Here is a 25,653-nt window from a genome sequence, read left to right as displayed (position 1 = left end):
GCCTTATCATCCCTTAGGCCCATATGTGAGTTTTTCCTATTTAAAATTGGATTTTGTCTCAATGAGTTCAATTGAATTAATCAACTTCCTATTCAAATTCTACAAATATGAAAGAATGTATCAGATGTGACACATTACTTGGTCCCTAAGTTTCGATGCAATAGTGTCACCTCCCATATCCACATCAACCAAAAATGGAGACTCTTGTGTGAACAAAGTAATTTTCATGCACATGACCATGGGACCACATTCTTTTTTAAAAAATAAAATAAAATAAAATTTGGATCATTATTATTCCTAAAAATAGTTAGTGAAAATGAGATAATAATTAAATTCTTATTTTTAGGAATAATAATTATTAGTTTTTAATTTTTAATTTTTTCTTTTCCATGGGTTCTGAACAAACACTTAGTTCCATGGTTGTACGATTTGGCGAATTGATAGTATCAATACTTTGGTTTTTTTTTATGAGATGTGCAACTCTTATGTCTCAATGAGTTAAATTCGAAATGATCAACTTCCTATTCAAACTTTACAAATACAAATTACTTGAAATTTGATCGAGCTATCTAAAATTTGAAATGTATCAGATGTGACACATTACTTGGGCACCAAGTTTTGATGCGATAATGTCACCGCCCATATCTACATCAATCGAAAGAAGAGATTCTGTGTCAACAAAGTAATTTGCAAGCACATGACGATGGGACCACATTCGTTTCAACGAAAGGAATCTCTTAGAGTCTATTTGGGACCTCACGGAAAATAAAATAAAATAAAATTTTGATCATTATTATTTTTAAAAATAATTAATAAAAATAAAATAATAATCAAAATTTATTTTTTAGCAACTATTTTTGGGAATAATAATGATTAAATTCTTATTTTTTTCCATGAGTTTTCAAATAGACTCGCAATTTGGGTGAGTCGACTTGCATTTTGGAAGATGACTAATTCTTTACTCAAGGTGAGATCACCCCTTCTATTTTGCACGAATCGCCCCAACTCGGATTTCAAGGGTCTGAATCGGTTCCGAGTTCGAATCGCTCATCCTGAAGGGCACTACCGTCCGAATCGGGGAAAGAAAAAACCCGCCAGGCGCCTTTTTTAGTTTTTAAACGAGTTCTTTTAATCCTCTCATGTACCATTTATTCCTTCTCTCCCGACAGCTTCCACTGGAAAGGAATCACGCGTCTGTATTTCTAGAGGGAGAAGTAAGAGAGAGGCGTGCGCGGATCATACACAACTCACTCTCTGTTTCTCTGTCGTTCTATTCGCTTGAATCAGACTGCGTGAATTGAGGTAGTCGTTTTTTTTTTTTTAATTCCCTTGGATGAGGAATTGGAGTAGTCATTGGCAAATGGCCGTAATTATGTGAATTCGTTTATCTACTTGAGGTTTTCATTTTAATTATATGGTTTTAGTTGTGTTGGATTGAGGTAGAAACAGAAGAAAGATCGATGTTGATCAAGTGGCATTCTGTCTTGCTGAAACGATGCATGGAAACTGCTTGTGTGTTAATTGTTTCTCTCTTACTGTTTGTTTTATTTGTTTTAAGATTAAATGAACTGTCTAGTGCTCGCAGTGGGGAGAAGTGATCGATGTTAATCAAGTGGCTTTTTGTCTTACTAAAACAACGAATGAAAACTGCTTGTGTTTTTAATTGCTTCTCTCGTACTGTTTTTTGTTTTAATGATTAAATGAACTGTCTAGTGGTAGCGGTGGGGGATTTGATAGTGGGGAGAAGTGATCGATGTTGATCAAGTGGCTTTCTGTGTTGCTAAAACAACGACTGGAAACTGTCTTTTTTTTAATCATGTATTATTTCACTTTTTTTTTGGAAAAGCACGACCATAATTTGATTGAATTAATGACAACCAGGTTTAAATTTCTCATCTTTGGGCTTCTTTCATTCCCTAAGCTCACCACTAATTCTGTTTCTCTTTGTTTTGCTCCCTCTTACCTTCGATCCCTGGAGCACATCAGATGGAGGCTTCGTCTAGTTCAAGTCCTAAAAAATGTGATATTGAGGAAAAGGACATAGTGGCATTGCTTGATACCTTTGGTACAACTTTTGAACTTAAAGAAATAGCCTCTGCCTACTGCAGAGCTGGGCGTAATGTGGATTTGGCAGGTGAGATTCTTTATGGCCTGCAAGGTGAGAGCCGTGCAAGTAGCGGTACTTCATCACCTGTAAAGAGAGATGAGAAGCCAACTGATATAACAAAGACTTCTAAAGGGTCAAAGCCTAGAAAGTTTTCCGTTTCTGTTGGTACTGTTTCAAGTGTCAGAGGAAAAGGACACCGTATGTCCACTGCTTCTGAAAATCATTCGTACAAAGCAACAAAACCAGTGAAACTGAAAATGAGGTCTTCTTCGACTGAAGATCTTGTCAGCGATGCAGCTGAATCGGATTTTGCACCAAGAAATAAGCCTCTGAAAAATAAAGATGTTGAGAATTTTCTGTACAAAATGCTTGGAGAAGGATTCCAGCTTGAGATGGATGTGATTCAAGACGTTCTTTGTGAGTATTATTTTCCTTATTTGCATATGGAAACTATAAATCTGCCTTGTCTGTGTTGTAACTTTTTGAATCAGTTGCATGAAGTTCCTGATCCCACCACTTCTATTTTCATATCGGCTTTGATGATATTCATTAGTAAGGTTGAAAGTTTGGTACTCTACGTGTGAAATCACCGGCAGCTTCGTATCATGACCCGGTTTTATTTTCTGTCAAATATTTGTTTTAGGTATTTTATTGTTGCTTTCTTTCTTTTGAAGGAGGGAAGATGAATACTTTTTCTTGCTAGAAGAGGTCTCCAGTCAGATTGAATAGTAGTTTAGTACCAGTTATTCTAGGAAGATCATATTGTTCAGTTCTCCCCTCGATTAAAAACTTTATGTCCCATAATCGTGGGCATTATTCCATTGTTTAGTTTCTGGAAGTTAGCTGGAACTGAAATTGACTTAAGAACTAAGCAGAAATATTTTTCCCTAGCCAATAAAACATTATGTAGCTCTTATGCTTCCTGATTCTATCACAGATTGGTAGTCTGAATCTGAATGAGCCTTGAATGGTCAGGGTGCAGCATTTGGAATGAATATGTGACACTTTTCTGCACCATTGATGGAATAAATATATCGCACCATCAATGGAAATAAATGCAGTGATACCTTTTCTTTCCTTTTTATTTTTATTTTTCAATACCAGAGAATGATGAGTATCAAGCATCATTTGTGTCGTTTGGCTGTTTGCATGTTGTATTTGTTTCATTTTTCAGCTATAACTGATTATTTCAAATTGTAAACACACTCACTTACTATCATGCATGATGGAGCATTGTGTGCTTGCAGGTTGCTCTGGATATGACGCAAGAAAGGTAACAGTTGCTATTCTTCTCATGCATGGTACTTTGTTTTCATGGATTCACCTACATTTTCTTTGATAAACTCAGTGTTGATACATTTGATGTTACTTTTTTGTTTTTTGTGTACATTAAAAAACTATGATATGGGTTGGCTCTGAAGCCTCTTTAGTCTTTAAATAGTTTTTTGTAAAATGTTGATGAAATATTCTTTAGGTTTCTTATCTTTGCTGAAGGTACTGAAGTTCCATTTAAGCACATTTTCTTTGAAAAAATTCCTTGTACAAAATTTCCAGTCACTAAGCTGAAAGTTTTGCTTAATGTGTTAACCATATGATTTGCCGGAAAATACAAGACATTCATATAGTTTTTTTGAAATAGACAAGACATTCATATTTGTCATACTCTTCACCATTTATCTTTTCATGGACGTAGAAATGAAGGCGGGAAGGAGAAAAAATTGAGAGCTGTGGTAGGGGGGAAGCCAGTTAGTTATTGAGGCATCTATAGCAAAATTTGTCTCAAGAACGTTTTCTGGAATAAAATTCAAAGAACTCTCAAGCTCTCTTAGAAACTCTAAAAAAAAATCAGTTCTCTTTCTGTAGTAATAATCATAGTCATCTCATGATAGATGTACAAGGATATTCATGTACCGCTGTTATCGTCTAAATAGAAAAATATATACACAGGTGTTTTTATTTTTATTTTTTTATTTTTTAGTTTTTATGAAATGTACGCTGTTACTTTCATCCATAGTTGGAAGAACTATGATACTCAACTATACATCAAAGCTTGCAGAGCCAGAACTAGTTAGCGGTTAAGTTATTGTGTACATGAAATGTCCATACATTGTGTTTATACTTGTGTCAGATGATACAGAGGCTCAGATGATTCTATTCAATGATAAAAAATGAAATTATGACGAATGGGTCTTCTAAAACATGGTTCTCTTTTTCTTATTTCTTTGTTTTTTTAATTTATTCTCTTGCTTTCACTCTGACGATAGTTCCTTAATTGGTTTTTTGAGATGGCACCTTAAGAGAGATTGCTAGTCCAGATTAAATTCCATTCCCTTTTGGTTGTTTTTTATTATATTGGCAATGCTTTCAGTGTTCCAAGGTGATATGTTCTTACTTTTTTCTTTCTTCTATAAGAAGACAAACCAAGTGGGATCTTTGGACAATTCAAATCAAAGGCCTCTCCAATTTCTCATTTTCTAGCTTTTTTTTTTGTTTTTCAACAATCTGGACCTTATATTGTATCTACGTCTGTGAAATTTGATTCATATTGTCAGATAGATCAAAACATGGTATGCACATACAAATCAACAACCAATAACAAATAGAAAATTGATGAATATGTTTGGAATATCATCTTTTGGCTTTGCCTTCTTAAGTTGGTCCATTGTGCTACACATTTTTTCTTCTTCTTTCTTACTTGTAGGGCATGGAGAAATTGTTGAGTATTTCAAGTGCTGAATCAAACAAGACAAAAGATGATATGAGCAAGGTATTCACCCTCAACCTTTTTAATTGGATGATTTAGTGTAAATATTTGAATAATTAGTTTGCTGAGATTTATCCAAATGAAGTTTTTATTAGTTGCAAGAAATTGAGTCTCTTTTGTCTTGTTTTTTCACTTGAAGTGGAACAATTACTCCTGATTTCCAGTAACTGATATATCAGAAAGAGGAAAAAGGACTCGTGCAGCTGATGACAATAGAGTTGGCGCAAGGTCTTGATGATGATTGATAAGCGGGGCTGGGTTCGCCCAATGATTAGCTTACCCTAGGAGGCCTATTATCCAAATTTAGAAATGTAATAGGTCCCATCTTTATAACAGAGGCAGAAGTACCACTTCCTCTGTTTCTTTTTCTCACATCCAGGCCTAATGGAGAAGATTTCAAAGAGGCTTGAGACATGGATTATGGGGATGAGCAAAGACTTGGTTTCAACCTGGCTCTAGTACAATGATAATAAGTAGGGCATGTTTTAATCCTGATAAAACCTGTAGCAAAGAAATCATGAAGAAGAATAAAGGAGAAGATAAAGGAAGAAACAAAGAAAATAGAAGAGAAGTAGACAGAGTAGAAGAAGAAAGGTGCGAGAGTCAGCACCTAGTTGGGAGTCAGAAATCGACTCCTAACACTTTTATTAAACAGCTTAAGTGAAAATTACATGAATTGACCAAGTTGCCCCTCCAGCATTATTTTACATAAAAAATTAATTAAAACAGAAAATAACTGATCCGATATTTTGACTTATCTTTCATTACCAGATTTTGATCATCATGGAGGTTTGGGTTAACCTCTGTAGGGGTATCAACTGGTTTTGCACCTAAAAGCTCATACTCTTGTAACAAATCTGTAATGTATTTTTGTTGAGATAAAACAACTCCATCATTACCTCGAGTCACCTCTATACACATAAAATACCTCACTTGTCCAAGGGTTTTTTTTTTTTTGAAAGTTTTGTTCCAAATATTGTGTTACTTCTTCAATACCTACTTTATCACTTCTTCAGAGGATGATGTCATCCACATAAAAAATCAACATCACAACTTCGGTAGAACTTTTGAGAACAAGAATCTTTAGACTGAGTTGCGGACAGAGTGGTTGGGCAAATATCAACTTAGCTATTAACCAAGAAAGCTTTCTCTCCTTATCTAGGTTCCTCCATTCGTGAAAATTGGAGAAACTTGGCATTGATGCACATTGGGAAAAAGCCTTCGGTCATGAGAGAATGGACTCCTCCTGATCCTGGTTTCCTAAAGTTAAATTTTGATGGTTCATCTCTTGGCAACCCTGGTATTTCTGGTTTCGGAGGAGTTATTTCAAACCATTCTGGTAATTAGCTCTTCACTTATGCTGGCCCCCTTGGTATATCAGACTCTACGTCTGCTGAATTGCATGGTCTCCTCTCCGGTCTTCGTATCTTCAGAGATAAATGTAGGGGGCCTCTTCATGTTGAAGGGGACTCCAAAGTGGTGATAGGTTGGTGTGAGAACGCGTCTTCTCCTCCGTGGAGGCATTGGGATACTTTTAAAGAAATTTTAGATATTACCTCAATGTTTCCTTCTATTTGGTCTCACATTCCGAGATCCGCTAATTCGGCGGTTGATGTGCTTGCCAGGCAGGGAGCTACCCTACAATCACTGGTTGTAAGGGACGTGCTCCCACAAATTTTGTAATTCTCTTCCGTTTTATTAATACATCTTCTTCTTAAAAAAAAAAAAAAAAAAAAAAGAAAACTTCTGAGAACAAATAATGAATTATCACAATGACTTTGACAGAAGCCAAAGGCAGTGAGTACCTAACTGAATTTTTCAAACCACGCTCTTGAACTTTGTTTTAATGCATAAATTATCTTGTTTAATTCGCAAACCTTACCAATCTCTCCCTTAGCAATATACCCAAGAGGTTGGTTCGTGTAGACATCCTCTTGGTAGTCCCCCATACAAGAAGGCATTTTAATGTCTAATTAATGTTTCTGCCATCCATTATTAACGACCATGAAATAAGGATATGAACAAAATTGAGTCGTGCCACAAGAGAATGTATCAATGAAATCCACAACATAAGTCTGGATCTACCCTTGTGCAACAAGTTGAGCTTTGTAACGCTTAATTGTATTTTACTGTATACACCCTAGGACATCCCACAATTACTGCATCAGGTGGAGTGCCACACTCCACGTACCTCTAGAGAGTAAAACCTTTATTTCAGCATCCATGGCTACCTTCCACTTCGAATATTTCAGTGCCTCTAGGACAATGCACATAATAGAATTCATAGACAAAGAAGTAGCAAAAGAGTGAAACTGGGAGGATAAAATATCAAAGGAAACATATTTGGAGATGGAATGGTTGGTACCTTTTTTAGTGCATGACGAGATCTAAGTCGGGTATGTCAGAACTATCAGATGTCAAAGGAGATATAATAGGACAAAGCATTGGTTGCCTATCATGTGGTGCATCATGAGAAGAATCTTGGAAGGACAACAAAGACTCTGTAGGAGCTTCATCTTCACCATTTGTAGTAACATTCTTTTTGTTTTGATATACTTTTGAGAAATCTCTAGAAACTTTCTCCAATGGATGTAGTAGTGGTATATAGTTAGGAGCATCCATCACTGGATCTTGAAGAAGAAGAGTCAGATTGAGGGAGGAAGGAAGACAGACTCTTACGGAAGACATGAAGTAGGTAATATGCTAAAAGAAAGTCATATCAACCAAAATATATAATTTTTTGGTTTTTGGATCATAACACTTGTAACCATTTTGATTTTGTGGATATCTCGAAAACAAACACTTGACTAATCTAGGAACAAGATTGTCAACCAGGGACCCAACCGCATGGACAAAACATGTACAGCCAAACACTCGAGGACAAGTGTCAAATAGAGGTCTCATAGGTTGCAGAATTTGAAAAGGAATACTATTATGCAAAATAGATGAAGGCGTGTGGTTAATCAAGTAACATGCGGTAAGTATTGCATCCACCTAGTATGATTTAGGAACTTTCATGTGAAACATAAAAGTCTGAGCAACATCTAGCAAATGCCTATTTTTGCTTTTAGAAAACCTATTCTATTGTGGGGTATATGGACAAGATGCCTTAGGCAAAAAAAGAATTAGAAAAATCTCTTGTCAACAAACTATAATTCATTGTCACTATGCAGAAATTTGATAGAAGCACCAAACAAAACCTTTATTTCATAGTAAAATTTCAGAAATACATTAAACACTTCATATTTTCCCTTGAGGAGATACATCCGTGTGACACACCTATAATCATCAATGAAGGACAAAAAATACTTAAACCCAAAGATCCTAAGTACCCTATATGGGCCCCATACATCAGAATGAACTACTTCAAAGACAAAACTACTTGTATGATGATTGAATGGAAACAGTGCCCTATGGTGCTCAAGATGACAAGTATCGCAATAAAAGAAGATGGATATAGCATGGAGACGAAGGAATAAGTGAACGTATCTTAGCTGGAGATGGATGTCCCAAAAGAATATGCCATTGGTATAGAGAAATCTTTGCATGGAGTTCACTAGTCTTATGTAACCCTTCAAGGTAGTATAATCTATCATGTTCTTGTCCCCATCAATCATCCTCTTCGTCCTCAAGTCTTAAAAAACACAACCAGTGGCTGAAAACATTACATTACAATTCAAGGATGTTGTCAATTGGCTCATATATAACAAATTGATGGGAAAGTTAGGAACATATAGGACAAATGACAAAGATAAACTACATGTGGCCTAGACCACACCCTCCCTCTGAATTTTTTTCAGTAGACTTGGAACCATCGGCCAACACAACTGATTTACGAGGAGAAGATATAAGGACAAAAACAGAGATGACATAGCAGACTTGTGTGCTGAAGCACCTGAGTGAATGATATAACAAGGAGAGGAAGACACATATAAGGCCGGCAAACTTGAAGTTGCAAGAGTGTTGCTAGCAGTGGGAGGTTCAGAACCTGAACTATCAGAAGAAGTGGACATCTGTCCTAACTTCAAAACTAACTGTTGAATTTGATTTTGAATAGATGCGCAAACTTATCATTACCACCACTATTGTCAGGAACATCTATCAGACTAGAATTAGCCCATGCAAGCTTCCCGAATTTGTCCCAACACCTGTAAGACTGATGGTTTATTTTGCCACAATATATGCATTTTCTTTCTCCTCAATTTCTACTGTGGTCAACTACGTCCACTGCCTCCAACTTCACAACCCCTGACACTTTTTGATTTTATTTTCTTCTGGGGACAGAATTCATAGCCGATGCATCAACCGATTTATGATCCTTAATACCAGAAGTACACCTTCAGCTCTTAAAACCCTAGAGAAAGCGTTTTCTAACGTAGGCACATCATCATCTGTTGACAACTACACTCCAATAGCATCATATTCTTATCCTAAACCATGTAAGAATCGAGCCACTTGCATCTAATTTTCTTTCTTTCTTAAAGCCTCTGCATCAATAGTAAACGGATGGTAGTTGCTAATTTTCTAAAGAACAGCCTGCATCTCACGAAAGTAATCAATGACACTCATATTCCCACACATCATAGTATCATATCAAGAATACAATTAATAAATCATTGACAGATTACTTTGATAAGAATGAAGAGACTCAAGAGTCTTCCACATTCCTTTGGCAGTTTATAAGTCATAACCTGTGAACCAATCTTGGGCTCCAAACTATTGACAAGCCAAACCATGACTTGATAATTATCTCATTCCAGTCACAATTCGTTGGGATTGGAGGACCATACCTAAAATATTTGAGCTTCCTTTGCCCCAAGATAACTGAATCAGACCAACAGACGTAGTTTGAACTATTCAATTTTACAGAAGTAACCTGAATTGAAGTAGAATTTTTACTCTCAGATTTTTATGAATCTCTAGCAGGGGTGACAAACTCACCTTGATCTGCCATTATGCAATATTTCACCAATCACAGTCTCCAACACAAAGGAACAGAATTATAATTCTTCACAGACAATAATTTTTTTTTTTCTAGGAGTAGTAGATGATAGAAGAAGATATGCAAGCTGATGCTCAAACACCAACTGATTAGCACTCAAACAGGTAATAAGCACTTAAAACAGCCCACAGCACACTATTAAGATCCCCAAATGTACTGGTACTGAAATACCTCCAAAAAAGCAAAAAACAATCTTTCCAGATTTGTGTTAAATTGGGTCCAAGGCCCTATCCCAAAATGACTAGCGAACTTAGGAAACCTCTTTACCAACTAATAAACTCTAGATCTTTGTACTCACTAATCTATGTGGGACTATTCCTTAACACTCCCCCTCACGTGTAGACCATCTTTTGTTGCTCTACAAGTGGATAATTTAGGAGTAGGCAGTTTAGGTGTAGGCCCTCTTTTGTGGCTCTACAAGTGGACAGTTTTTAGGTTTAGGCCCTCTTTTGTAGCTCTACAAGTAGATAGTTTTTAGGTGTAGGCCCACATATGAGTACCTGCTCTGATACTATGTTAAATTGGTCCAAGGCCCTATCCCAAAATGACTAGCCAAGTTAGGAAACCTCTTTACCAACTAATAAACTCAAGATCTTTGTACTCACTAATATACGTGGGACTATTCCTTAAAATGTGCATATAGGAAAATCCACTAAATGGGCATTCACAAACACCGAAATAGGTAACAGCATATACTAAACTTTGTGACACATTAAGCCATGAACCAACAGGTTCTGACACACAGAAGAAACAAAAATTGGAACTTTAAAGATAATCATAATAGAAAATCAATGAATCCATTCTTGTGGAAGTCTCAAGTACCAGGATGGAAGATAAAGGCTAAAACTTGAACTCCTGAACTCCAACAAATCCCAAAATGAGTAGCTACCTTAGGAAGTCTATTGCCCAATTTCTCAACCCAGGAGAACCCAAACTATAATGGATATGGGACTCTGCCCAAACTAGTAATGATGATGATAAATCAACTTATTGATTGCATTTCACTAATTAATGTTTCAAATCACTTCTGTGTTTCAAATTAGATATAAGCTTTCATCAAATGTCTTTGTCGCCATTTGGGCCGAGGATAAAGATTTTTTTCCATCAATCGTTTTCTGTTGATTTTAATTATTTTTCGAATTTGAATTTTAGATATTTCTTTTTTTAGCGAATGCACTGATAAATTAAGTATCGTGGGTGATTGAGATAGCCTATAAGCCATCTTGGGAGTTGATCTTCACTTTTAGACAATGATGAGGAACCATTCAAACTTATACCTCCTATTGTAGCTTTTTGTTGAATGGAAGCTTTTAACAAGATGCTTCTGTTCTTCCAATTCGTTAGTTCGATGCTCATTTGCTTTCTCTTGCTTTGACCTTTTTGGACCCATATTAAACTTCTTCTTGTTCTAATGTATTCTTCTATTTTAACCTTGATCCTCCTGCAGCCTGCAGGTTCACACTCTATGTTGCTGCAAAATGCACAGAGACAGTACTCTGGAGGAAGGTGTGCTTGTCAATGTGAATAAATGTACGTTAAAAATGTGACAAAATTATTACATTTCTCAGTCCTCTCACTCTTTTTTTCATATTGGTGCAGAGATGAGATTATAACGGAACCCCCTTCAATGAAGGACAAGTACTCTGATCCTGCTATGGATATTGTAAATGCTTGGTATAGGCCTCCTGTGATGCCCAATGATGACTCTCCTGAGGAAACTTATAAATTGAGTAGAGCGAGCCAAGCTAGCCGTACAATAGTATCGGGTCATCCAGATGATATCTCTTCAGAATGTTCATCAAAAATTGTAGAGCTACACGTTGAGGGTTCAGAAGAAGGTGAAATTTTTAAAGTTTTAGAGGTTGAGACTTGTTTTTTTAATCTTTGATGTGTGTTTTATGGACTTTGCTTATTGTTGGAATTGTAGACGAGGAGGATAAGTATGACACCCTTCGAAAGTCATCTAAGGTTAACTGGGATGCAATGAAGGCATATTATGAAGCAGTGAGTAGCTTACACCAAGATTCTTGAAGCTAACCACCTGTCTCTCATTGTTTTACTATCATAGGAGTTCTGTGTTCAACAAGTCTCATATTCTTATCAGGCTGTCAAAGCGTTTGTAAGTGGAGAGCAAGACCGTGTTGACTACTTGTTAGAACAGGTTTGTTTTTCTGTCCTTGCCCATTTGATACAAAAGTTACTGGTAATTAATGTTTTTGGAGGTGCATGAGATAACTTAGGCACAAATAATTAATGTCTAAAGATTAAAAATAAATAAAATTGTGAAGGCACTTGACTATCTTATCATTGAATATATTACACACCATTGACTGGTATTGATACTCCTGACACCTTTAAGAGAGGTTTTCTAGACTTTAGGATTGAAATTTTGTCATTGCATCACCTCCAATTCAGTATGAAATGTGAACTTAGGATGCTCTGTCTATATATCTATTTGACTTGATCAACGGCCAATTGACAAGTGATACCCCAGCTTGGAATGGATGAGTGTGGGAGACATCCTTTGCTTTTCTGACTAAGTGATACCATACTCGGATGTCTCTTACAAATATGAAAATTTTACTTCTTTAATGACCAATGAATTCTACCGTATATGTAAGAGGCAGGTGGTGGGAATATAATTTTTAGTGGGGTGCTCTGAAGAAGGATCTTATTCAGCCTGATTTTCTGTTCCTTTTGTCTGAAGTATATATAATGCAGGTTGGTCTTTCATAACTTATATGAGATTTATTGGAATCTACATCTTTGTGAATCTAGGGCAAGCATTTTCACAAAAAGGCTCGGGAAGCTGATGATAAATCTGCTAAAAAAATGCACGAGATCAGGTTAATTGCTACATATGGGCAAAGTGCCATTTACTGATCCTTCTTAATTTGTGATGACTCATAATATGAATTAGTTTTGCAGAGATGCAAATGCTTCAACTGTAGTGACTGTTGACTTGCATGAACTAAAAAAAAGAGAAGCCATACGCCTTCTCAAGCTGCAACTTTCATTGTTTTCAGGTATCCCAATTGAGTCTAGTTCCACTACCTTTATTTAACATTCATAACAGTATCTTACGCTTTTCAGTTTCTGATGTTGTTATCCATGGAAAGTTTCTTATGTGAACTTGTTTTCTTTCTTTACTGTCAGGTATTGATTTCCTTAAAGTAATTGTGGACTTAGGTGATGATACCATCACAAAGGGGGCTCGAAGACGATTGGTAAGACTTCACTCCACCTTAACTACTTTTTTTTAAAGCTGAAAGTTCCAGACAGCTGACGTGTTAACCTTATGATAAATCAATCTACCTTATAAGTTTTATGATTTATTTTCTGTTTTCCTTAGGTAAGAAATATATTATACGATGTAGTATTCTAGGTCGATGGTAGAAACTATAGTCTAGTATGTGAGTTTTGTTAGACGGTTGACGAACTGTCACCACATTGTGACCCGTCGTCGTTTGGTGTTTCCACTTCCTAGGTGATTGCCGGTTATAACTGGCAACAATTACAAGCTCTCATAATAAAATTCAGCATCATTTAAAAAAAAAAAAAACAGTTACAACCTCTCACCTTCCCGTCGGTTGGTGGTCTCCTTTGATGGAAAGGAGGACTATAAGAATGGGTCTGGTCTAGTATAGGCAAGCTTGAACGTTGCCATCGACGAGCTTCTGCGATAGACGAGACGCTTTGTTCATCGGAAAATGAAGCCATGTCTGGAGGTACGTTTTCAGTTCATGAATTTCATATATGTTTTTAGAAGTTCATGTATATGGTTAAACTTCATCATTTGGTATCAGAGCCAGCTCTCTCTAATATGGCTTCATTTCCGTGGAGAGCGACACTGCGAGCGTCGCCGTCAGACGACAGCGACTGACGGTCGAAGCCATCGAGTGTCCCCCCTCCTCTGCATGTGGCTGGAGGTTGAAGATGACCACCAGCACGTAGAAATAAAAAGAAAAAAGAAATTTGAAACTTAGGTTAAAGTTGTTTCATTTAAATAACGAGTTGACTCGGACCGGTTGAGTAGGCTCGGACTGGCTTAGACGAGTCGGACGGGTTGAAGCGAATCGGACAATTAGGGTCAACTCGTACGGGTTGAGTCTGCTCGTCCGTTGTGTCAACTCACCCAAGCCGACTCGGTTCTCAAAATCAGTTTTTTGGAAATAACACTGGCACCAATGACCATTAGGCCATCTGCCATTAAGTGTTATTGTTGGATACACACTTGATACATATTTATAATTGCAGTATCTGTTTTTTATGCAATTTAAATTCATATGAATGGAATAATTGTGCATGAACATATAGTTGTATCCTGTGCATATTATTTTAATTTTTCAATTGTAAAAAAATATTTAGGTTTTATGCATAATTCATTTTTTATGCATATTTTCAGTTGACCTAAATATAAAGAATTAATAATTGACCTTAATTTTAGTCAATTATTTTTATGTCACATTTTTTGTATACATTTGAATAATTGAGTAATTGCTACAACATTCTTAATTATGCAAATGTCTAGTGACATTACATTTAGTCAATAAAGTTAATGACAAAAAAAAATTGTGATTAATTATGGAGATATAATTATTTAACCCTACAGGGTAAATGTTATATTTAAGTGATTAATCAGGATGGGAAAGAAAGAAAAATTCTAGTTGCCTACAGGCCTAGAATATTCCTTTACAAACAAATTTCTGGGTCCCATCATAAAGAGACATAAATCGCATATGTGTTATAATGTAAGCCTACAAGAAAAATTATAATGACACACTGATTTATTTGTTTGGATTATTTACATGGGTAAATATTCAAAAAATTTAGCCTGTTGTCTATTTTTTGCAGCTCTTAAAACTTTGTTTGTCCCAAACTTTGATTCCTCTATTATTCCCCTAAGTGGTGAATATTATGGAAGGTACACTAAAAGAGGACAATTGCCTGGTCCTTTTGTAAGGTTTCTTGAGGAACAAGGTGTTGTGCCACAATACACAATGCCTGGCTCACCGTCTCAAAATTGGTGTGGTTGAAAGAAGAAACCGAACATTAATGGACATGGTGAGGAGTATGATTAGTAACTCCAATCTCCCATTGTCTTTGTGGAGTGAAGATTTCAAAACTGCAGTCTGTGTACTCAATAGGGTTCTAACCAAGGCGGTTCATAAAACGCTATTCGAGTTATGGAAAGGGTGGAAACCTAGTTTAAGGCATGTACATATTTGGGGTTGTCCAGCTGAAGTTCGGATCTACAATCCACATGAGACAAAGTTAGACTCTAGAACAGTCAATGGACATTTCATTGGCTATGCAGAAAAGTCTATGGGATACAGATTTTACTGTCCATCTCATTTGACAAGAATTGTTGAATCTAAGAATGCACGGTTCCTTGAGAATGATGAGATTAGTGGGAGTAGCAAATTTTGAAACTTAGTTTTTGAGGAGCATACAAGTTCTCAACCAGCTCCTACAACTTCACATAGATTGGTTGTTATTCATGATAATCATCAGGATTCGATTATTCAAGTACAACCAATAGTTGAAGAACTATCTCATCATGAGGATACTCTTATAGATCTGGTTACCCAACATTCTCAACCTGAAAATGTTGAAGTACCATTAAGAAGATCTTCAAGAGTTAGAAAATCTGCAATCTCTTCAGAGTATGAAGTGTACCTTCAAGAGTTTGACGTGGACATTTGTGCTGAAGATGATCCTATTACGTTTTCATAGGCCATAAATCCACATTATGGAATGATGCCATGAAGGAAGAGTTGGATTCAATGGTTAAAAACTAAGTCTGGGATCTTGTTAAATTGCCTAAAGGGGGGAAGGCCATAAACCAAAAGAAACTCTTTAGGCAATATTGAAAGATATAAGGCAAGACTTGTAGCCAAAGGATTTACTCAATAAGAAGGAATTGATTATCACAATACCTTCTCTCCTGTTTCAAAGAAGGATTCATTTCGGATAATCATGACATTAGTAGCTTATTTTGATATGGAGTTACATTAAATGGATGTGAAACGACTTTCCTCAATGGAGACATTGAAGAAGAGGTTTACATGAAACAACCTGACAGTTTCATTTCAGAATGATCACTTGGTTTGTAAACTTAAGAAATCTATATATGGACTAAAACAAGTCTCCCGTCAGTGGTATTTAAAATTTCATGATATTATTTCTTCATTTGGTTTTACAGAGAATATCATGGATCAATGTATATACCATAAGGTCAGTGGGAGCAAAATAATTTTCTTAGTCCTATATATAAAATGATATTCATTTGGGGCCAGCGGGCAACGGCAACTGGCAATGGCGAAGGCGACGAAGGCGGCGCTCCGACAGTATGCCGAGGGGGAGAAAAGAGGGAGGCCGAGAGAGAAGAGAAGTTGGGAGGCCGAGAGGCTCGACCTCCCATGCTCTGCGACGGAGGTCGAGAGGGAGAGGAGAGGAGGCAGAGAGGAGGGAGAAGTGAGGGGGAAGAGAAGGAGGCCGAAAGAGAAGAGAAGTCGGGAGGCCGAGAGGCTTTGCGACAGAGGCTCGGCCTCCCGTGCTCTACGATGGAGGTCGAGAGGGAGAGGAGAGGGAGGCCGAGAGGGAGGAAGGCCGACGCAACCCACGTGGCGCGAGGAAAGTGGGTGATTCGCAAAATAGGTAGGAATCAGCTTTCCCCCATTTTTGCCTGAGCGAATGAAACGGTGTAATCTCACTTCAATTCAATTCTTTTTACACTAACGCCATTTTTTAATAAACTAGGTAATGCGGGGGGAATTCATTCTACTTCATTGTGGACTAACCCCCCCATATTAACAAAATTCTAGAGAGAGATCGCATGAATAATTGCTCATCTGGTGTTGCACCTATTGTGAAGGTGACATATTGAGTTTGGAACAAGCTCCACGAAATAATTTAGAGAGGGAACAAATGAAAAACATTCCATATACTTCCGTAGTTGGTAGTTTAATGTATGCTCAGGTTTGCACAAGACCTGACATAGCATATGCAATGGGAATGTTGGGCAGATATCAAAGTAATCCAGGTTTGGACCATTGGAAAGCTGCAAAGAAAGTCATGTGATACCTTCAGGGGACTAAAGACTATAAGCTTACTTACAGATGATTTGATCATCTGGAAGTGATTGGATATTCAGACTTTGATTTTATTGGCTTCCTTGATTCGAGAAAGTCGACATCAGGATACGTCTTCTTATTAGATGGAGGAGCTATTTCTTGGAGAAGTGCAAAACAATATTTGATTGCTACTTCAACCACAAAAGCAGAGTTTATAGCATGTTTTGAAGCGTCATCACAGGCTATATGGTTGAGGAGTTTTATTTCAGGGTTTGAAATTGTTGACACAATTTCTAAGTCATTAAGGATTTATTGCGACAATTCCGCATCAGTGTTTTTGGCCAAGAACAATAAGAGCGGAAGACATAGTAAACATATTGACATAAAGTTTTAGCTATTCGAGAACATGTCAAAGCAAACAAAGTGGTCTACCACCCGTTGCTTATAAGGGACATGTTGAACATATGGGACTCAATTCTATTAAGTAATTTATGTAATTGAGATTCTCTTTATGTTTGTATCGCAATTTGTCAATTGAAAAACTTCATTAAGTTCATTTGTGTCTTCTCTTATTTGGTTGTATACATAAAAGGTGATCCTGAATGAGCATTATGAAAGTTCAAAGAAATGTGCCACATAAGGTTCTAATTCAAAGTAGATAGTTGCTTTGTAATATGTGGAAGGTAATATTTGCTCTAAAGGACTTACTGTCATTATTCATGTAATTTAATCTTCTTTGTTTGAGTATAAGGATATTATATCTATAGGAATCATTCTTGAAGATGTATCAATAATCAATGATACATATTAAGTATGAGTATAGGTCAAGTGGGAGAATGTTAGACGGTTGATAAACTGTCACCACATTGTGACCCGTCGTCGTTTGGTGTTTCCCCTTCCGGGTGGTCGCCGGTTGTAACTGGCAACAGTTACAAACTCTCACCTTCCCGTCGGTTGGTGGTCTCCTTTGATAGAAAAGAGGACTATAAGAATGGGTCAGGTCTAGCAGAGGCAAACCTGAACGTTACCATCGACGAGCCTCTGCGATAGACGAGACACTCTGTTCGCCGGAAATTGAAGCCATGTCCGGAGGTATGTTTCAGTTCATGAATTTCATATATGTTTTTAGAAGTTCATGTATATGGTTAAACTTCATCAAGTCTTACATACTTATGCTCAAGGATATCTTAAAAAATTGCAAGAGAGTTGACTCAATGACCAAAGGGGGGTTGTTAAGGAATAGTCCCACATAGATTAGTGAGTACAAAAATCTTGAGTTTATTAGTTGGTAAAGAGGTTTCCTAAGTTGGCTAGTCATTTTGGGATAGGGCCTTTGACCCATTTTAACATGGTGTCAGAGCAAGTACTCATATGTGGGCATGCTCCTAAACTATCTACTTATAGAGCCACAAAAGATGGCCTACACCTAAAACTATCCACTTGTAGAGCCACAAAAAAGAGGGCCTACACCTAAACTGCCTACTCCTAAATTATCCACTTGTAGAGCCACAAAAGAGGGTCTACACGTGAGGGGGAGTGTTAAGGAATAGTCTCACATAGATTAGTGAGTACAAAGATCTTGAGTTTATTAGTTGGTAAAAAAGTTTCCTAAGTTGGCTAGTCATTTTGGGATAGGGCCTTTGACCCATTTTAACAGGGGTGAAAAGAAAACCAACGCAGATAAACTCAGCCAGTTGCCACCCCTTGAAGCAGATGCTTTACAGAAATGATTCCATTGACTTCTAGTGCCAACATACAAATAGCCCTACGAGGCCTGTATTGGCTGTTCTGTAAGATCGGATAGAAAGACTTCATGGTTTCATTGTCAGATCTTATGTTTCACTTCCATGGATTCATAATTGGATAGATCGTTTGCTTGGAAGGAAAGAAAAGGATTGGTTTTTAAAAGAGTCTAGTGATCAAGAGAGTTGAGAGATAACGTCTTGAGCTTTCCTGTGTAAAACAGAGTGGCATCTAAATGATGAGAGACCTCGTAGCTGAGCACAACTTAAATGACGGACTACCTGAATTTGTCTTCTGCTGAATATCAGCTTGGTCCAAAATTGCTTATTAACAAATCTTAGACACTGATGTGAATATTAAATTTCTTTTCTGTTTTTTTTTTTTTTTTTTTGTCATTGGCTTCAATTGACAAGAAAAGTCCGAAATATTTTTTGGAGCCTACTACCAACTGCTAGGCTGATGGTTGGATAGACAATTCCTAGACAGTTAAATTGGTCACAAATGTGGACCCAACATGGACCGTCAGGAATCCAATAAATCTAATGCTAGAAATACATTTTTGATAAACATATAAAAAAAGAAGGAAGCATAAGAACATAAATTTAGAAAAAAAGATTTATTGGTAGGCAAGTTATTCATGTAGTATATATATTAGGGAAATGGCCATCTCAGCCGTCCACCATTGATCATGATCAGATGGCTGAGATAGTGTTTCCCATGTTTCGTATCAAATGGCTGATTTGATATGGTTCAAATATAGCAAAAAAGACTTATTCAGCCTGGTTCTTACTGTTTAGAGCAATTTTAACCAGAAACCATTAGGTCCTATGTCAGCGTGACACTGTAATTAAACTGGTTGGTATATAAACCCACACTCGGCCTGTTATAACTTGGGTTAGGGTAGATTTTGCTCCCCCTGACCTTATAGCTCTCTCAAGCACTTTAGTGCGCTATGTAGAAATTGGCTAAGACAGCAGTTTTCTTAGCCTCCATCTTCTCGTATGGAAAAAATAAAAAATTGAAATAAAACAAGCCAGACTGTTTTTTCTGATTAGTCAAATATATGACATATGGAAATCCATCTCTTATGGATGCATTACAGATTTTTTATGGTTCACTTCCATAAAGTGGCCCACCGCTGCACTGTAATCTTTTCATATATGTGGAAGCAGAAACAGTTTCCATATTGTATAAAACCTCCAGGTGGATCTCTTTATAATGTGCTTGCTACAGGTGATCAAGCTTCTGGAGAAACACGGCATCAAATGGAGTGAAGAAATCGCAGGAACAATCAAAATCAAAATGGATGAGATTGACACAAGGAAGTTGAGTTTTGCAAAAAACACTGGATATTGAACCCTCCTCTCCAGGTAGTTTTTTTGTTGAGGTTATTTGAGACCAATTTTGTTCAAGGTTCTTTTTCTGTTCTTAACTTCTCATACTTGTGAGCAGGCCCATACTGTCAGCCAAGAGAGATCTTTTCATTGCATATGAAATCGAATGTTTGGAGTCAGGTTACTATAATGGTTATTAATTGGAGATCCATTAGAGATCCTTCAGAATTTACTTTTATGCAATACTTTCTTAACTTTCGTTGAATTATTACTCTATTGAATTATTATGTTTGTTATTATATAATTCATATTAAACATTGTTCATACCAATGTTATAAATCCAATTGATTTCCTCCCTCTTAGCTCAGAATATAGAAAAGCACAAGAAAATTTTCAGAAAGATATCAGTGCACAAAATGTCCTTTTAATTTGACTATCTTTCTATGACTAGTTTAACAGCCTTCCGAGCCAATCATGCAGCGAAGAACACTATCAAAAGGAGCCTCATTGAGGTGAAAACTGATTTGCCATTTTACAGCAAGAGAACTACAATATGTACAATACAATGAAAACAGGAATAAAATGCAAAAACTCTTCAAAAGAAAATAAGCTACAACTTCTGCATTGCCCTAGCCACAGTTAAGACTGCAAAATTGCCATTTGACCATAAGCTACTAGATCTTCAATCTCTGCCAGGTGCAAATACCAACTCAACGTCGCCAAAACTTCCCTTGTTGCTTCTGTTCTTGCATCCTCCTGAAACATTAATTTTACATGAAATGATATAGAATCAACAAAAAAAAAAAAGAAGAAGATAGATGTAACAAAACCTCAAGCGGCTGTAAGCAATCTCATGCCTAATGTACAATTTAATTTTGTCTAGCATGTTTTCTAGATTCATTATAGTATTTTGTGGTCCTTACATGTTACATAAGATCTTCTTTCCTTCTTTTAAGAGGTTAGAGAAATAGAACAAGGGATGTTACCGCTGATGCTCCTTAGAACGCTGAATGAATTCGGTAGCGATATCAAGACCTTGGTAAGAAGTGAGTACAGGTCGGATATCAGCAGGCCTATGGCGTGCTACATCTGTCACAAGAGCATACTCAATTGAAATTCTATAACTTCTAATATACTTGATAAGTCAACTATAAAGAACTTATAAAGTTCTCAGAGCTAGCAACTCATTATCAGCAGTTTGAGCAGAACAAAAATGACTCACATTCAAGAAATGGAATAAGATCCAAGAGAGTAGTATCATCTGCTTCAAGTTTCCAAGGCTTGACTTGAACACAGTTTTCTGGCTGAAGGCTGCTTTCCAGAGCATTTCCACTCACATAAATGATCCGAGAAGGATCTCTATTGAGCTTTGATAGATCCTGCCAGATCAAAAGGTCAGCCTATTAAAGAAAAGTTATATATAGGCAACAAAATATGAAAATTAATACAACCAACTTTTAGCTTTTAAATTAGTTAAAATCTCAAGGCTTCCCCTTGATATTAAAAACAAGGTTCCTAATACAGTACTAGGCCATTGAAGATGAAAAAGAACAGAAATTGCAAAGATCCACGAACCAGTAAGTTTTCTTAAAGAATCACATGTCAAAACTCTATTGTTTAGTAGAAACGTAGTAAGAACTAGTGATATTTTTGGGTTGAGTCTAATTCTATTTCAATATAACTAGCCACTTAGAAGGCCTATTGCTCAATTTTATAACCCATTAATTTTTCTTCTCATTTTTCAATATGAGACATTTTTCCCACTCAACACTCCCCCTTACGGTCAAGCTTACACATAATGGGTTTGAGATATGAGCGCGCACACACACACACACTGCTCAACCGTATAACCCGTTAACTTTTCTTCTCATTTTTCAATGAGGGTTTTTTTTTTTCACACTCAACAGAACTAAATAAGTTTTCTTGGAGAATCACATACCCGGTAATGCTTTCCATCTTGATATTTGGTCGCAGCTCTTGATAGCCGAAATCGTATACAACCCTTCTGATCCAACCGCTCAATAACCGGATCAACATACTAAAAGCACATATTAAATCAATAAAAAGAAGCAAACAATCTGTTAAAAGAAGCATAAACCTGGACTTCTGAATAGAGCAAGAAAATAAACTGTACCATGCTTAGCTGGTCAGAGTATACAACAATTTCATAGAACTGAGCAAGATGCTCTAAAAATGCATCCACTCCAGGTCGCTTGAATGTTCTCCAACCTCTGTCACGCTTTATACAGCAAAAAAATTCCTTTTAGAAGATTGATGATCATGCAGTGTGTGTATTGAATGACAAACCAGAAATTAACAGACATGATGAGAATAGGAATTACAACAGGCATCCAAAAATTGAGATAGTTCCACATGATACAGTGCTCCTAGTCTTCTTTTTTTTTTGTTTAAATAATGATGATTTCATTAAAGAAAAATGAACTGAGCTGAAAACATCAATGCCTCTGATACCCAATAAGCCTCTCCAATCTGAAAGCAGATCATCTTCAGAGAGAATCTAAACCATAAGTTGCTTGTGTAGCATAGCGGCTATTATCTAATGGTCGTTCTGAAGTGCTTTTACTGTTGTTGTTTTTTTGTTGTTGAAAGATAGACTTCTCTCTCCCTTTTAGACAGCATTGTAATTTATGTTATGTCGTAATGGTACTTGTCATGTTTCATATTAATGAGGATGGGAAAGCTCAACAACCCAACATTGTTCGAACCATTAGCCCATGCCTCCCCTTTCTCTCTTCTCTCATTCTCCTCCTCCTCCTCCTCCTCCAGCCTTCAGTTGGTGACTTCTTCTTTTTTACTTTTGTCTTTCTTTTGCTTATTATCTTTTTTTGTATGGTATCAGAGAAGACGTAACTGCTTTTCTATTCATGTTTCCCGTCTCTTCCCTCTTTTATCCTTATATGTCCCATCAATTGGAGAAGCATTGACTAGTGCTATTCTGAGGACTCCAATGCTGTAAAATTTCCCTCCTTTCTCCTTTTTTTTCCCTCCGTATTGCACTCCTGTGCATTTTGGGTGTTGGTGTGTCCCTAATCTTTCCTTTGCCATGAGGTAATAGGCATGAAATAGATATCAATCCTGTGTTCTTGATCCAAAGAGTGTCCAATTCCCCCTTTTTGCTCTCTAGGTCTGTGCTGCAGATGAAAAAATAACCCGTGCAGGCACCCTTCTTGTGCTTGACAACTTGGTGTGCTAATTGGTTCTTCTAGAGGTCATTTTACCTTAAAATTTTATCTTTTGCTGCATAATTGAGGAATGGAACTTCCAAAATGAGGTGCCACCGTGTTTGGACATAGGATTACAAGAGACAACTGGGGTGCGATCAAGGTAAACTTCTCCAACTTCTTTATTTGCTACTAAAGGTAAGTTTCAGAATGTATATCAACTAACCAAAATGGGAGACCAGGTAGACAACCATCAGAGTAGGTTTTGTGCATAGGCAATAAGTCAGTTGAACACCTTCTCATAAGCCACTTGTTCAATTGAATTTAAGGAGCCATAATACATAAATTAAGTGTTAAATCAGAAGTCTCACCTTATTATTGGTATGTGACAAATAAAGAGAAGTTAGAGCTGCTCATGCTTAGATTGAACATGTGGAATAAGATAAATATATAGATAAAAGACAAAAAAGGAGGTTGAAAGTTACACACTAAAACTACACTTTTAGTACAATTAACAAACAACTTTACCTTCCAATCAGAGTATATTAAGGTTTCATTGAGATCAAGGACAAGTGTAAAGACATGTTGTTCCTGGGGAAGCAAATCAGGTAGAAGCTTCTCGGATGCTGGTTCAGTAAACCCCTACACAATGGAAGTTTGATGAAGTTTGATGAAGGGCCATAATTTTCAAGCATTAGATGGATAATACATACTCGGACTTGTTCCTCAATAGACCTTCTAATATCAATATATAGCTCAACCCCTTTCGCAGGAACTGCAAAGGACAAATTAAAAAGAAAAAGAGAAAGCACCTTCATTTCCCGTGAACGATGATTCTAGAAGACAATTGGTCTTACAAAGAGCTACAAAGTTTCTTTAGGAAGTAAAGGAAAAAATGGGTAACATATATAAGCCACCAAAGAGTATAGATTATTATTGTCCTACGCTCGTCTATATTACTTAGTTTTTAGATGGCATGGATATATTTGTGACATATTAAAACTGCCATAGGAAACTGAAACAGGACACCTAAAGCATAACTTGGTACCTCACCTGTCATGGCTGTAGAATAAAGGCGTGCCAAGATTTTCTGTTCAATCGATAAAAACAACAATATCATTTTTCCAATAGTAAAAGCCAATGTTTTAGCACAAAAAAGTAAATGAAGTTCTACCTACATCAAGAATGGATGCATCATCAGGTGCGGTATAGTTTGCTGACTCACGTAAAGGTATTGTCTTTTGCTCCACTTCTTCTAAGGTGTATGCTGGGTGGGTGCATGATTACCATGAAATTCAGAATGCAGACATGGAAGTGGACACAATTTACAACACAGGCACACACAAAGATAAACCAAATGAGAGTTCGAAAAAATAGGGAGAGGGAGAGAGAGAGAGAGAGAGAGAGAGGCATCGTGGAGCATTTCAAGAGGAACTACAGCATGAATCAAGTCTGGAAAGTAGTTTCTATCCAAACTATAATTTCAGGAGTTATTTGAATCTACAGTGCAAAATACCCCCAACCCACAAAAACAACATCAATAGGAGAAAAGACAATTTCTCCCTTCTTATCCTATTTAAAGTTAACAATAACTCCTATGGATGATTTTTGAAAGCACAGGAGATGCACTAAGCATAAGAAAATTTCAAGCTCTATTTTGGCAAACTATATAATCACTTATAAAACAGAAAAAATGGATGTTGATATTTTGGTTTCTTTGGACAATGAAGCAGATTTTTTTTTTGCTTAAATAGGTCAATGACAATCAGTATAAAAGACATTAAAAGAGGGTCAACCCAGAGCTTGCTGGAACTTATGATTAACTATTACCACTTCCCAGTTTTCCAAACAGTATCTTGCCTAGTTTCTTTCCTCTTTCCTTTCTTTTTCCATTTTGTAAAGTTTTAGTTCTTCAAGTAATATAAATATCATCGCCACATGATCAATTCAAGTAGTATTAACGACGAACCCTTTTAACTCGAATGTTTTTTAACCGAGAAAAGAATTTAAACGCAGAGAAAAAAGAATGACAACCCAGTAAACTAACCGTAGCTGACAAAACCAGCTGTTGCAGCAGCTCCTGTGAGCATCCCAAAGATCCCAAGCTTCAGAAAACCCCGAGACTTCTTCTCCACGTCCTCCGAGGAAGGGTTAGCAGGACCAGACGGCGGAGGAAGCTGATCATTCAGTACTGTACTCCCGGATACGAGCGGCTCCTTCGAGCAGAAGGGTCTGCTGCGGACATGGCCAACCAGACCACGCGATCGAAGAGCGACGCGCATCGCGCTGAATGCCATTAGCCTGGAGCCTGGAGGCAACGACAGAAATGGAGAGGCGTCGCAGCCTTGCACCAGCCAAAGAATGTAACAAGAAGAGGCAATGAGAGTCTGAAATGGACGTAAATTTACCCATAACCCTTTATTTTAGGAAAAAGAAATATAAAAT

General features: G+C 36.9%; 2 protein-coding genes across 3 annotated transcripts; one reads left to right on the top strand and one right to left on the bottom strand.

Annotated features, from left to right (window-relative positions):
* Positions 1–1,184: 1,184 nt before the first annotated feature.
* LOC137939531 (putative nuclear RNA export factor SDE5) lies at positions 1,185–20,272 on the top strand. The gene is made up of 13 exons (XM_068784814.1): positions 1,185–1,302; positions 1,987–2,524; positions 3,355–3,380; positions 4,809–4,874; positions 11,321–11,379; positions 11,473–11,711; positions 11,801–11,877; positions 11,978–12,034; positions 12,652–12,719; positions 12,802–12,899; positions 13,030–13,100; positions 19,926–20,062; positions 20,145–20,272. The coding sequence occupies exons 2-12, from the start codon at positions 1,987–1,989 to the stop codon at positions 20,046–20,048; spliced, it is 1,422 nt and encodes a 473-aa protein (XP_068640915.1). The 5' UTR covers positions 1,185–1,302; the 3' UTR covers positions 20,049–20,062; positions 20,145–20,272.
* Positions 20,273–20,508: 236 nt separating this feature from the next.
* Positions 20,509–25,537, bottom strand: LOC137939052 (mitochondrial import inner membrane translocase subunit TIM50-like). 2 transcript variants are annotated; one of them, XM_068784223.1, is made up of 10 exons: positions 25,256–25,537; positions 24,387–24,475; positions 24,262–24,298; positions 23,922–23,983; positions 23,737–23,850; positions 22,161–22,265; positions 21,966–22,064; positions 21,249–21,405; positions 21,013–21,115; positions 20,509–20,782 (listed from the first exon to the last, which is right to left on the bottom strand). In XM_068784223.1, the coding sequence occupies exons 1-10, from the start codon at positions 25,503–25,505 to the stop codon at positions 20,737–20,739; spliced, it is 1,062 nt and encodes a 353-aa protein (XP_068640324.1). In that variant the 5' UTR covers positions 25,506–25,537; the 3' UTR covers positions 20,509–20,736. The 2 variants fall into 2 exon arrangements, with proteins under 2 accessions (XP_068640324.1, XP_068640325.1); XM_068784224.1 differs by lacking the exon at positions 23,922–23,983 and having other exon boundaries at positions 24,257–24,298.
* Between the last annotated feature and the right edge of the window lie 116 nt (positions 25,538–25,653).

The sequence above is a fragment of the Aristolochia californica genome, unplaced genomic scaffold (genome assembly GCF_029961685.1).
Source record: "Aristolochia californica isolate CCGP_79_NKW_82.1479 unplaced genomic scaffold, dmAriCali1.0.hap1 SCAF_8, whole genome shotgun sequence".
Taxonomy (NCBI): Eukaryota; Viridiplantae; Streptophyta; class Magnoliopsida; order Piperales; family Aristolochiaceae; genus Aristolochia; species Aristolochia californica.
The sequence above is the reverse complement of the archived record's forward strand: the minus strand, read 5'-3'. Positions and strand labels throughout refer to the sequence as shown.

Excerpts from the sequence above, each read along its gene's own strand:
- LOC137939531 (XM_068784814.1), top strand. The coding sequence starts at position 1,987 with ATGGAGGCTTCGTCTAGTTCAAGTCCTAAAAAATGTGATATTGAGGAA. Across the intron at positions 11,712-11,800 it reads CGTTGAGGGTTCAGAAGAAG|ACGAGGAGGATAAGTATGAC; the intron begins GTGAAATTTTTA and ends TTGGAATTGTAG. Across the intron at positions 12,035-12,651 it reads TTGACTACTTGTTAGAACAG|GGCAAGCATTTTCACAAAAA; the intron begins GTTTGTTTTTCT and ends TTGTGAATCTAG.
- LOC137939052 (XM_068784223.1), bottom strand. The coding sequence starts at position 25,505 with ATGGCATTCAGCGCGATGCGCGTCGCTCTTCGATCGCGTGGTCTGGTT. Across the intron at positions 22,065-22,160 it reads ACTCTGACCAGCTAAGCATG|TATGTTGATCCGGTTATTGA; the intron begins GTACAGTTTATT and ends ATGTGCTTTTAG. Across the intron at positions 20,783-21,012 it reads CGTTCTAAGGAGCATCAGCG|GAGGATGCAAGAACAGAAGC; the intron begins GTAACATCCCTT and ends TTAATGTTTCAG.